Here is a 12,440-nt window from a genome sequence, read left to right as displayed (position 1 = left end):
TTATACGGTGGGGCTTCTTCAGCATGTGTCACCTCCTTTTCTGGTGGCATTCCGAAGTCTTTGCCTTCTGGCCAGTCCATGATCACTTCTAAGATTCCTGGGTGATTAGGGTTTCCTATTCGAGCCCTCTGTGTAATTAATGCAATCCATTTACTCCATGTAGCATCAGTTGCATGATGAGTAGTAGGAACCTTACCCTTGAACATCCAGCCTAGTACTGGTAATCGGGGTGCCGGGAGAAGCTGTGCTTCAGTACCGATTACCTCTGAGGCAGCTCTAACTCCTTCATATGCTGCCAGTATCTCTTTTTCAGTTGGAGTGTAATTGGCCTCAGAGCCCTTGTATCCTCGACTCCAAAATCCTAGGGGTCGACCTCGAGTCTCCCCTGGCACTTTCTGCCAGAGGCTCCAGGTAGGACCATTGTCCCCAGCTGAGGTGTAGAGCACATTTTTAACATCTTGTCCCATACGGACTGGTCCAAGGGCTACTGCATGCACAATTTCTTGTTTAATCTGTTCAAAAGCCTGTTGTTGTTCAGGGCCCCACTGAAAATCATTTTTCTTTCTGGTCACTTGATAAAGAGGGCGTACAATCTGGCTGTAATCTGGAATATGCATTCTCCAGAAACCCACAACGCCTAAGAAGGCTTGTGTTTCCTTTTTGTTAGTTGGTGGGGACATGGCTGTTATTTTGTTGATCACCTCTATCGGGATCTGGCGACGCCCATCTTGCCATTTAATCCCTAAAAACTGGATCTCCCGGGCAGGCCCCTTGACCTTGCCTCTTTTTATGGCAAAACCAGCTTGCAGAAGAATTTGAATTATTTTCTCCCCTTTGTCAAAAACTTCTGCTGCTGTATCACCCCATACAATGATGTCATCAATATATTGCAAATGTTCTGGAGCTCCACCCTTTTCTAGTGCAGTCTGGATCAGTCCGTGGCAAATAGTAGGACTGTGTTTCCACCCCTGGGGCAGTCGATTCCAGGTGTACTGGATACCTCTCCAGGTAAAAGCAAACTGTGGCCTGCACTTTGGTGCCAAGGGAATAGAGAAAAATGCATTAGCAATGTCTATGGTGGCGTACCACTTGGCTGCCTTTGACTCCAGTTCGTATTGAAGTTCTAGCATGTCTGGCACAGCAGCACTCAGAGGTGGTGTAACTTCATTTAGGCCACGATAGTCCACAGTTAATCTCCATTCTCCATTAGACTTTTGCACTGGCCATATAGGACTATTAAAGGGTGAGCGAGTCTTGCTAATCACTCCTTGATTTTCTAATTGTCTAATCAGTTTATGAATGGGGATCAGGGAGTCTCGATTGGTGCGATATTGTCATCGGTGCACCGTGGCAGTAGCAATTGGCACCTGTTGTTCTTCAACTTTCAGCAACCCCACAACAGAAGGATCCTCTGAGAGGCCAGGCAAGGCAGACAGCTGTTTAATGTCCTCAGTCTCTACAGCTGCTACACCAAAGGCCCATCTATATCCTTTTGGGTCCTTAAAATACCCTTTCTTAAGGTAGTCTATGCCAAGGATGCATGGAGCATCTGGACCAGTCACAATGGGGTGCTTTTTCCATTCATTTTCAGTTAGGCTCACTTCGGCCTCCAATACAGATAACTCTTGAGATCCCCCTGTTATTCCCGAAATACTGACAGATTCTGTCCCTTTATGATTCGATGGCATGAGGGTGCACTGTGCACCACTGTCTACCAGGGCTCGATACTTTTGTGGTTCTAATGTGCCAGGCCATCGAATCCACACAGTCCAATAAATCCGGTTATCCCTCTCCTCCTCCTGGCTGGAGGCAGGGCCCCTCTAATTAAAGATTGGATTCGTGCAGCTCACGGGGATTGGACCTTCATTTCCCCTATTCACTCTTGGAAAAAAGGGATTTGAGGCCCATCTACCCTGACTGGGGTCCTGCTCATTGGTAACTGGAGCAGCCATCCTCCTAGGAAAATTCTCTCTGGTATTTCTGTTAGCTTGCAACTCACGTACTCGTGCCTGTAGGGTACTGGTAGGTTGTCCATGCCATCTGTTCATGTCCTCCCCATAATCACGCAGGGTAAAACACAGGATACCTCGTGACGTGTTCCGTTTCCTTTGAGCCAGTCCAGTAGGAGGGCGTTTCCTCCTAAAGGCTGCAACGCGGGCCTGTGTAGGTAGAGATTCAAGTTTATTCTCGATCCTGGACAGTTTGTCTGACAGTTGTTTAAATGAGTCCTTGTTCTCCTTAGTCAGTTTTTCCACAGCCGAGACACGGCCTGCAGTGGGCAAGAAATACTATCTTCATACTGTCGCATATAGTTAGCCATTTCGCCCACACTAGGTCGTGCCATAGCATCTTCTCCCCAGACTAATATTGACAATGTATGGGTATGTGTTGGTGGAGCACTCTTCACAACCTTCCGGAACATGGATCGGTTGCATTCCACTTCATCAGGATCTACAGGATCTACAACTTCCTGTGGGTGTCTATAAATGATCTCTTGCACAGCTAGTTCTCTAAGGTAGTTAATACCTTTTTCTATAGTGGTCCATTTGCTTAGGTGGCTCATAACATCATCTTTGTAGGGATACCTGCTCTTTACAGCTGACAAGAGTCACCTCCAGAGACTGATAGTGTTCGACCTTCTTGGAAGCATCTTATCAATACCACCGTCTCTGGACAGGGATCCCAACTGTCTGGCTTCTCTACCATCCAATTCTATGCTATCTGCCCCATTATCCCAGCATCGGAGCAACCAGGTAATAATTGGCTCACCGTCATAACGACTAAAGTCTTTTCTTATATTTCTCAGTTCTTTCAGGGATAAGGAGTGGTAGGTTATCTCTACTTCCGAGTCCGAGTCCTCCTGTGATTGTTCTGCTTTAGAAGGACCTTTCTTGTCCTTCTTGTGTAATGGACCTTCTTTAAAAAGACGATCAAGGAAACCCCCATCTGTGTCAGGCCCTGACTCTGACTGAGAAGGGCCCTCACCTGGGTCCTGTGCTGGCTCTGCCTTAGAAGGCTCTGAGTCATCATCCTTCACTTTACTAGCTGATTTCTTTCCGTGTTTTCTCCTGGTTACAGGGGCAGCATGATACCTCCCGCTGTTACTGCACTGACATCTAATCACATACCACACCAGAAACACATTTAGGACACACACAAATAAAAGCACACCCTGTTCGAATTTTGCAGGAATCAGCTTGGCAAAAAAGGAGCAGATACTATCAAAATCAGTTAGAAGACGCCCGGTGTGCGCAGCTACCGATTCGCGATTAAAGCTGCCCATCATTGTATCATAGAGATAAGAGATCGGAATAATAAATCGGTATCAAAACCCATACCAAAATGACACATTTCGACCAGCACGCCCTGTTAAACCACATGAAAGCACTAACACACAGCACATACGGCAAGTAAGGTATTATTACACTTAACTCTAAAACAAGCTTTATAAAGAAAAGAGGTAACACAAGGCTCACAAATAACATTATCATCTTAGCTATCTGTTTTAATTTCCAACCCCTCGTAAATCTCAAAGGAAGAAATCTGATACTCTCTTGGCTGAGCTCTCCGGGTCTCCTCCCACTGGAGCTGGGATTCGACTTATCAGAGCAACCTGTCGGAGCTTCTCTCGGGCCCCACGTTGGGCGCCAATAAATCTGTCACGGTTTAAAGCTGGACTGGCTATTAAACCTGCGGCAGATGCTCTCTGTTATCCCCCTTCCTCCCCCCAGAGGGAAAGGGAAAGGGAAAAGGGAGAGAGACTTCTGGGTTGAAAAGTTAAAACAGTTTTAATAAACTATAATAATGAAAAAGAGTATAATAACAATAATAGAAATAATCAAATATATACAAATATATATACAAAACCAAGATTGAGCTCCCCTGAAGTCAGCCACGTCACCACCGGCACTGCAGGGCAGGCTCCGGGAAGGCCGAGGCTGGGCCTAGCGACGGTCAAGAGCTGGATTCAGGAACGCACGGATCGGGATCGGGGGCAGCAGGAAAACAGACGGAGTCCTCCTTGGACACCGGCCATAGCAGAAAGAGAGTGAGACCCTCGTGATCCCCCCGCTTTATACTGAGAATGACGTGTATGGGATGGAATACCCTCGTTGGTCAATTTTGGGTCACCTGCCCTGTCCGCTCCCCCCTGCAGCTGCGAACCCCCTTCGGCTCTTCACTCGTAAGCAGTGAGGAATTCAGCAGTGACCTTGGTTTCTCTCAAGAACAAGTACAGCAAGAGCCTTTCTGCACAACATCCCTACCGGTGCCTCAGTGATAACTACAAACTTCGAGCGTTATCAGTCCTGGAAGCAGACACTGTCCGCAAAAACATGCAGTTAGTTTCAGAAAGTGCAGTTACTTAGAGGAGACTTAGCTGAAAGTAAAAATCACTGAAAGGAAAATCGGCCTGGTTTAGGCCAAACCAGGACAAAAGTCTAGGAAAGTATGCTGATCATGAGAAAGAGTGAGAGAGGGATGAGACAGATGTTGCAGAAAGGCTGGAAGTTGCCATCTTCAAGGAGAAAAGTGAGAGAGACATAAATGGAATTCATTTTGAACTGGACTACAGTTCAAGTTGTGTCCAGTCTTCAAACTTAGGATGCTGTTCCAGGAATGAACAAGTTAGTGTTGTGCTAAATTTCAGGCACGTCAACTAGTGAGTTAATAGCAAAAAAACAAGTAGAAAGAGAATTTGCAATGAGTGCAGATCAGTGTCTGGGCAATAGCCAAGAAACCTATTAAGAAGAGTAGATTTCCTAGCTATACCTCAAGCACTGAAGAGGAAGATCATTTAGGAGTTTGTGTAATCAGTTTGCTCTGCAAACCAATTTCATCTTGTCATGAAGAAAATAACTTCCATCTGTCACATACTTACCCTGTTTAAGGGACACCAGGAGTAAATGAGAGAGGTCCAACAGAAAACCCCAGAGACAAATAACTTCCTAGGCTAACAATAAAGAGAAAAGTTTGACAAAATCAACTAAAACTGAAGGGACATAATTGTGGCTGAGGAGCTAAGGAAAGCTCAAACTCGTTCCTTCTCACTTGGGAGCAGCAGAGAGAGAGCAAATACTCAATGAGACTGACGAGGAGCCTTCCAAGTGGAGTCTGAGACCGTAGAATAAATTTGGTACAAGGTATGGAAGGGAGAGTGAGGAGAAGGTTACTTATGTGGATGGTCCCCAGAGGAGAAATACAGAAGGGTTATTATTACTCTTTGTCAAGATGAAGGTCTAAAGAGAGAAGTTTGCCAAGTCAATTAAAACCTTTGATAACTCATGTTATACACACCTGCTGCTTTCTAGAGCCTCAGACAATAAGAGAGCATTTCATGCTTATTTCCCATTTAGGTAATAGTCACAGAATCACAGAATCACAGAATCAACCAGGTTGGAAGAGACCTCTGGGATCATCGAGTCCAACCGTTGCCCTGACACCACCCTGTCAACTAGACCATGGCACCAAGTGCCATGTCCAGTCTTTTCTTAAACACATCCAGTGATGGTGACTCCACCACCTCCCTGGGCAGCCCATTCCAATGTCTAATAACCCTTTCTGAGAAGAAATTCTTCCTAATGTCCAACCTGAATCTCCCCTGGCAAAGCTTGAGGCTGTGTCCTCTTCCATATGCTTGGCTTCTTTTAAGGAGAGTAACGTCATACTGTGTGGTAGGCTTTATCACAAGGACAATGCACTCTGCTTGAGTTTCATTTTTGGACTGTTTAGCTGAAGCGCAAGTCATAGGAAAAAATGTATACTGATATGTCAGCAGAAAATAGAATAATGTAGCTGGTATCTATTGTGGTTTGAATTAAGAGTTTGGGGTGAAGTAAACCATTGTTTCAGAGTAACTCAGCATAAGTCAGTTATACTGGCCTAGGCTGTACCAGCATACATGTGAGTAGAACTTTGCTCCTTGAATCTTCTTGAAGCATCTGCACAGAAGGGTATTTTTTGCTACTCTATATTAAGAGAAAATTATTTGTATGTCTGATACAATAAGGCTTTTTTTATGTGTGAATCCCATTTCTAGTAATTATCATGAACAAGTGGAAAGGAACTTGCAGTAAATGAAGCCAACATGGGCGAATCCCAAGCAATGTGTATTTCTAATCTGCAAAACGCTATTCAAGTGAATGTTTAAACCTCTGTATCCTATTGTCAGATTTGCTTTACTTGTTTAATTTTTGTTCATTTAATGTATTCTTTTCATTTCAGATCAGAACATCTGTCATTTGGTCCACTCCAAATGTTTCCTTTGTAATCCCTTTATGGGTTATAATACTAGCAATACTTCTTGGATTACTGGTACTAGCTATGTTGACCCTAGCTTTATGGAAGGTATGTTGCATTATTACTGTTACTGTTGTCTTAAAAAAAACCCTGAAAGATTCTGGAAGATACTAACAGATAAGAAAGAGAGGCTGGAATTTTGTGTTCTTTAACAGTTTGGAGCAAAAGCAACAATACACATGTGTCTTTTTTGTTTTGGCACTTCTGACATGCTAGTGTCACTGACCTTTATGCGGGGAACTTGTTTTCAAAGTCCTCCTTTATTATTAAAGTCTGATTATACATGGGCATACGGAGTTTGGCTCTGTTTCCCAAGACCTATGATCCTCTTTTTCAGGATGTTTAGGTTCAAAAAGAAGTGACTCTAACTTTGTTTTCTCTGAATACTTCAGGAATTTCCAGTTTTTGTCAGCACGTAACAACACTCCCAGCTTTGAGAATTAATTTTTAGAAGATTTTCCTTTATATTAGTATGTCATCTCTTCTGTTTTTAAAGTTTTCTAGTTCTGTGTTGGTCATTACACTCCCTTCACAAGTTTTAAGACAAGTTACTGGAAACTGCTATATTACGAGGAGCCAACGTAGCTTTCAGCCACCCTCCCAGTTCCCACTAAAAAAAAAATTAAAATAATTTCTTAAGCTAGGATATGGTTCATCTGTCTTTAGATGCCTAAAGGTTATGGGTTAGGTGTCCAGCCTATGCTAACTTTCCAGATTCGCCTAGTCAGTTAACAACAGCAAAAAGCTATGTCTAAAACATGGGAGGATGAGAGGAATTGCCTTTTGGTGGTACTCTCCTTTGACCTCTTGTGAAGGCTACGTAACTTTCAACTTTTCGACCAAAATGGTAACTTTTAGGCAGTTAAAGTTAGGTGAGAGGAATCTCATCTTTAGTGATCTTTAGCCTAGGTCACAGCACTGTCCTGTGCACATTTCCTAACACATATTCCACCCTGTTATTATTACTATCTGTTAATCCAAGTATCTTTTCTGAATGAGTGTCTTGCCAAACTGAAATTAGTAGTTTTCTCATTAGAGTCAGTATCAGCATTCAGAACAACTTTAGATCTCCTGCAAAGACAGCTTTTATTTGAATTTTTAAAGCTATACTTTGGAACTCAATGCCTTGCATCAAAAACTTTAATTTTTCATAGGGAACGATTTGAATAGAAACAAAAAAAGCTTCACAGTCTATCAGCCTGCCATAGATTGTACCCGACCTTTCAGGTTGACTGAGGGAAGAATCAAACTGCAGCTGAGTCTTCCTGTGGTTATCTTACCCTGACACCTTTGTTTCTGTTGATTGTTTTCTGCAGTGTGGCTTCTTTGACAGAGCTAGACCTCCTCAAGATGACATGGCTGACAGGGAACAACTGACAAATAACAAGACTACTGATGCATAGAGGAAGAGAGTGACAGTTCAAGTCAGAACCCTGCCTGAGACTAGAAACAATGAGGATTAAATGAAGAATTCCTTCCACCAGTCCTCCTTTGTACCTGCAAGTGACGTGATGTCGTAATCTGATCTATGTAATGTTCTGAGAACATGCCACATGATGGCCATCCTTGCCAAAGAAGGCAGCTGTATCACTGCCTTACAAACGTACTCACCACTGAACAGAATGTTTATGCCATGTACCAGTCAGTCTACATTTCAGCAGATGCTTTTGAACACATGTGGTATCCTGAGATGCTTCCAGAACAAACCCAAATCTCCCAAGGAGAGAACACCTGCATTGCTGTATTGTCTAGAAGATGGACCAGGACAAAACTTCTGAATGCTACTGTATCATGCAGAATACCTTTGACACCTCCCTAAGAATAAGAACTTCTATGAAATCATGGCTCAGGGAGACAAGCAATATATCAGTACTGTGAAAGTACTTCTGAAAAACAAAGGTAGTCTATAAAGAACTTTATGGATGGGGCACAATTATTTATTTTTCCACCTTTTCAGGATAAGTATCTGATATAATCATCAACTTAGATTTTGAGAGAAGAAAGTAAAAAAATAGAAATCATGTACTTACATTGCATGTAAATAGAAAAGTAAATCCATTGTACACACAGAACACATCTTTCTTGGCTAGAAGGTGTTTTGCAAAGCAGAGGGTTTATGCAACGTTTTACAAGACAAGACATATGATAAACGACAGTACATATTGCACCTCTTTCAACCCAGAGCTGGCAGTATTACACCCAGATGACTAAATCCATGCATAGATATAGCATGGTACACAGCAGGGGATGAGTCACCCTCTCATCCCATTGCTGATGGCTGACACCTGTACAGCTGACACAGGATACAGTCATTTGTGAAACACTGATTTAAATTAACACAGCCACACTGGTGATATTGAGAAGGCTTGGGGGTTTGGGGCTAGGATAAATTTTCCTTGCCATTCCCCTGTTACTTTGTTGAAATGGCCTCTTAAAACGGAATAGCTACTGCCATTGTATCTTCTGTTTAATTTGTGTCATAGATCCTAATGCTTTGTTCACCTAAAGAAATCTTTGCCTTTTTAAAACTTTGTTTTACAGTCTACAAGCTAGCAGCATATTTAAAGTGTTGATTTCAGCAAAGTTTAGGGCTGAATGTAATTATTGCTTAAACAAAGTCTTGTTGGGAAGGTGGACAGGACTTGTATTTATGCAGAACAATAGGATGCCAGCCAGCCAAGCATGAACAAAAAGAAGGAAAGATATTTTGAGGTAAACAGTAAAAATATACATTTAGGATTTTTTTTTCTGGATCAAAGATTCTGAAGAAGAGAGGCTTCATTCTTTCTCTTCTATCAGCAAAAGGTCCTTATCCAGGCAGGGCCTCTAAGCTCTGTATCTGCAAATTTGTGCCTGAAAGCTTGAGTCTTCCAGTGCTGCCTGTGAGTATGAAATTAGCTATATTGTGTAAACTTCAGGAGGGATTGTTCATTTTCTGAAACCTACACCACACTTTCCTTCTGATCTCCTTTTCTTTCCAATCCATCTCAGCTTCTTAATCAGCGAATGGCTTCATCCATTCTGTCACTCCTTGGCTACTTTTAGATAACTGCCCTTCTACTACTTAAGACTTCGGGACAGGACTAGCCATGAGACGTTGCCACTTCTGTCAGTCTGACAGGACATTTTACTGTTTTAGCATTTCCTGCACACAGGCTGAGCTGTGAAATCCAAGCAGAAGCTAGGAAACCAGAGCAGGTGTGTTCCATCTTCATATCTAAGGCAAATTTGCAAGACCTTTATGGAGTCTTTAGCTTATTAGATGCAGTGTGCCCATGAGACTTAGTGAGAGAAGGAGACACATACATCAGAAAACGGAGGTGAAGCACCTCCGTTTTCTGAGGATGGAGAGGCCTGACCACTTCCTAGTCCCCCAGAAAACCGTTAAGAGCACTCTTCCCCCAAATGGGTTTGGGCTGACCCCTTGTAGATTAGAGAGATAAACTGATAAATACCACCACAAAGCAAGCCTGTCCCATATTCACACACCTCTGTATCCCATGCATTCCAGGCAAAAACATCCTCCCATGAAAAAGACAGTTGAGCTTCTAGCTTTTGTAAATATTGACGTGTTGTGTGTAGCAGCTTGTGAAATAAGATCAGCTGGCTCATAACAGTCACATCATCTGCACAACTCTGATAAAATAGCACCACAAGGACATAGGACTTTTGTATGTGCAATAATTTATATTACGTATATACCTGAAGCATGTTTACACTGGCATTTGTTGTTATTTTTTAAACTTTTGAATATACTGATTAATGATTACAATAAAGAAAAAAAAAAGAATTGAAAAAAAAAAATCCAAAACAAACACAGGTCTCTTCAGGGTTTGTTGCAATGTGTTTTCAATCCTGCATTGCTCTGAGGATAGGACTAGGTGACCTAATAAGTTCTTTGCAGTTGTAACATCTATGGTTCACTTTTGAGCAATTACTCTCCATTTTAATGATGGGCAAAACATGTTCAGATACTAAATTTAAAACAAAAAGAACCTCAGTGACTGCTGGGCCTGGCTGGAATCCATTAACTGCAGCTGTGTAATGTCACTGGAAACCAAATTAGAGGCACATGATCTGACAAACAGTTACTTTGAGCAAAACTTTGTTTTATATTTCTACATCCCTGTAGATTAAACTTCCCCCATGGAAATGTCTGGAGCCGTGTGCTGTCAAGGACTGTAGTCTTGGGTCCCAGCATTTGTGGGTAGCTTTGGCTGCAAATTGCAAACAGCTTTGCGAAGGAGGTTTCTGGTTTTCAGTGCTTGCCAAGAGTGTTTATCCCCTGGGGAGACTGCATCCTGGATGTGGACACTAGCAGGCAGTTGACATAATCTTTCCCCCCAGTATATTAGTAATGTGCTGCACGATAACCTCTGCCACATCCCTACACAACTGAACTTTTGTTTCAGTGATGTCAGCTTTGTAATGAGTTACTAAATGCAGCTTTCTGTAAAATTCAGCTTTACACTTTCAAATGTATGCGGTGAGCTGCTTATTGCTGAGAATACAGGAGGAGTCCAGAGAGCAGAAAAAACAGGAGGTTACTTAAAGACTTTTAAAACTGTTTATTGCTACAAGCACTACAGCCATCTAGTAAACAGAGAGACATTCATCTTTTATTTCATATGCTGCTTGCCAAGTTTGGAAAGGCTGTCCAGTTATTTAATCCATACAGCAGACTTTTGAGTATCAAATGACAAGCCACATTTTCTGTTTTATGAAAATTTCAGAATTTACATAACAAGGATCAGTACATTTAAATATGTTGTCACTTATGGATTTAATCTTTAAAGATTTTTAGCAAATACAATTTGCACTTAACCACCAGGTTGTTAGCAAGAATTTTTTCTTGTCACCATTCTGTAACTCATTTACGATTTTTTGTGTCTTCTCCAACTTTTTTGCCCTGACAGCTTTTATGTGTTTCCCACATTAGACATTTCTTGAAAAAGGCATTGATTTTCTCTACTTTTTAGCTGTGATTTTTTTATCCATTAGCAAGAAGGATCTTCTGGTAGGCATGGCATACATTAACTAAAAAGCCTTTTGGGAACTGATAAAACACCTAGAGATATGGAGGGGAGAGAAAGTCCCAACTGGCCATGGCCTATGGTATTCCACTACATTGTAGCAAACTTTTTTTAATGAAATACCATCTGACACACTGCCTTTAGGAATTGCTTAAGAGTGGTTTATTTACGATTATTGGCAAAGATCCATATTAAAATGTAGTGTAATGGTAGTGCCTCTTGACAATAAAAAGTCTTGAATTTAGCTTATGCAGGCACCAAGATGTGACACAGCAGGAATGCTTTTAATATTGAAGGACTGTTCTTGTTTTGCCTGTATGTTGTATTTGAGGGGCACTTAACTATTCAAGATGCTACCCTACTGCACACAGTGATCGTTAGAAAAGAAGAATGGAAGTAATTGTGCAACTCACTTTTCAGATGGTTTCATTTGTTTTCATCGTGTTGCATCTACTTAACTGATGCACCACATTTTATTTGGTTGTGTATTGTTCTTTGTTTCAGTAACGGTTTGGAAAGGAGACTTCAGCAACTCTCTCCAAAACTGGACTGCGTCAGGCAGTATTGCTTTTCCAGAATCAAGCTCAGGATAAAAGCAGCAGTCAGTGCGTGGCAGAGGCTAGCTTACTTTTCAGCAGTTTGCCCAAATTCATATTCAGAGTCGTATTAACAAAGCATCAACCTTATATTCCCCATTTCTCCTGTCAAGGAAGCCCAGGGTGTGCCCTCTTTTATCATCACTGTAAAGACCAAATACCAAGCGATCCTCATGGCAAAGCTCGGGAAGGGAGGGCACATTTTAGACCTGTGCAAGAGAAATAAAAGGTAACCAAATCAGGTGTATGGCAGAAGCACAAACATCTGTCTTCTGATGCTGTCCTGGTCATGAAGGTTAATGTTTTCCCAGCAAAAGCAAACTGCTCAGTTATCACATTAGACCAGCAGCACCAGAAAAAAATCTCTGAAGTTGCAAAAAATTTCCATGACTCTTGTAGCTTTTGTAGCAATTTTACATTTTGAAGTATATGTGATAGCCCTCAGCTCTTCAAATAGCCTTACTGATGTTGGTTTTTAATATCTTAAGAACATTTAGGAAAAGTTAGGGCAGCA

General features: G+C 41.9%; 1 protein-coding gene across 1 annotated transcript in view; it reads left to right on the top strand.

The window, feature by feature from the left end:
* Nucleotides 1-10,013, top strand: part of ITGA8 (integrin subunit alpha 8) — a 128,786-nt gene extending 118,773 nt beyond the window's left edge. The window contains exons 29-30 of the mRNA XM_068404603.1: nucleotides 6,223-6,345; nucleotides 7,614-10,013. Of these exons, the coding sequence (XP_068260704.1) occupies nucleotides 6,223-6,345; nucleotides 7,614-7,700 (210 nt within the window). The 3' untranslated portion in view covers nucleotides 7,701-10,013. The remainder of the gene's footprint in view (nucleotides 1-6,222; nucleotides 6,346-7,613) is intronic.
* The last annotated feature ends 2,427 nt before the right edge of the window (nucleotides 10,014-12,440 follow it).

This window comes from Nyctibius grandis, chromosome 7 (genome assembly GCF_013368605.1).
Source record: "Nyctibius grandis isolate bNycGra1 chromosome 7, bNycGra1.pri, whole genome shotgun sequence".
Classification (NCBI taxonomy): Eukaryota; Metazoa; Chordata; class Aves; order Nyctibiiformes; family Nyctibiidae; genus Nyctibius; species Nyctibius grandis.
The sequence above is the reverse complement of the archived record's forward strand: the minus strand, read 5'-3'. Positions and strand labels throughout refer to the sequence as shown.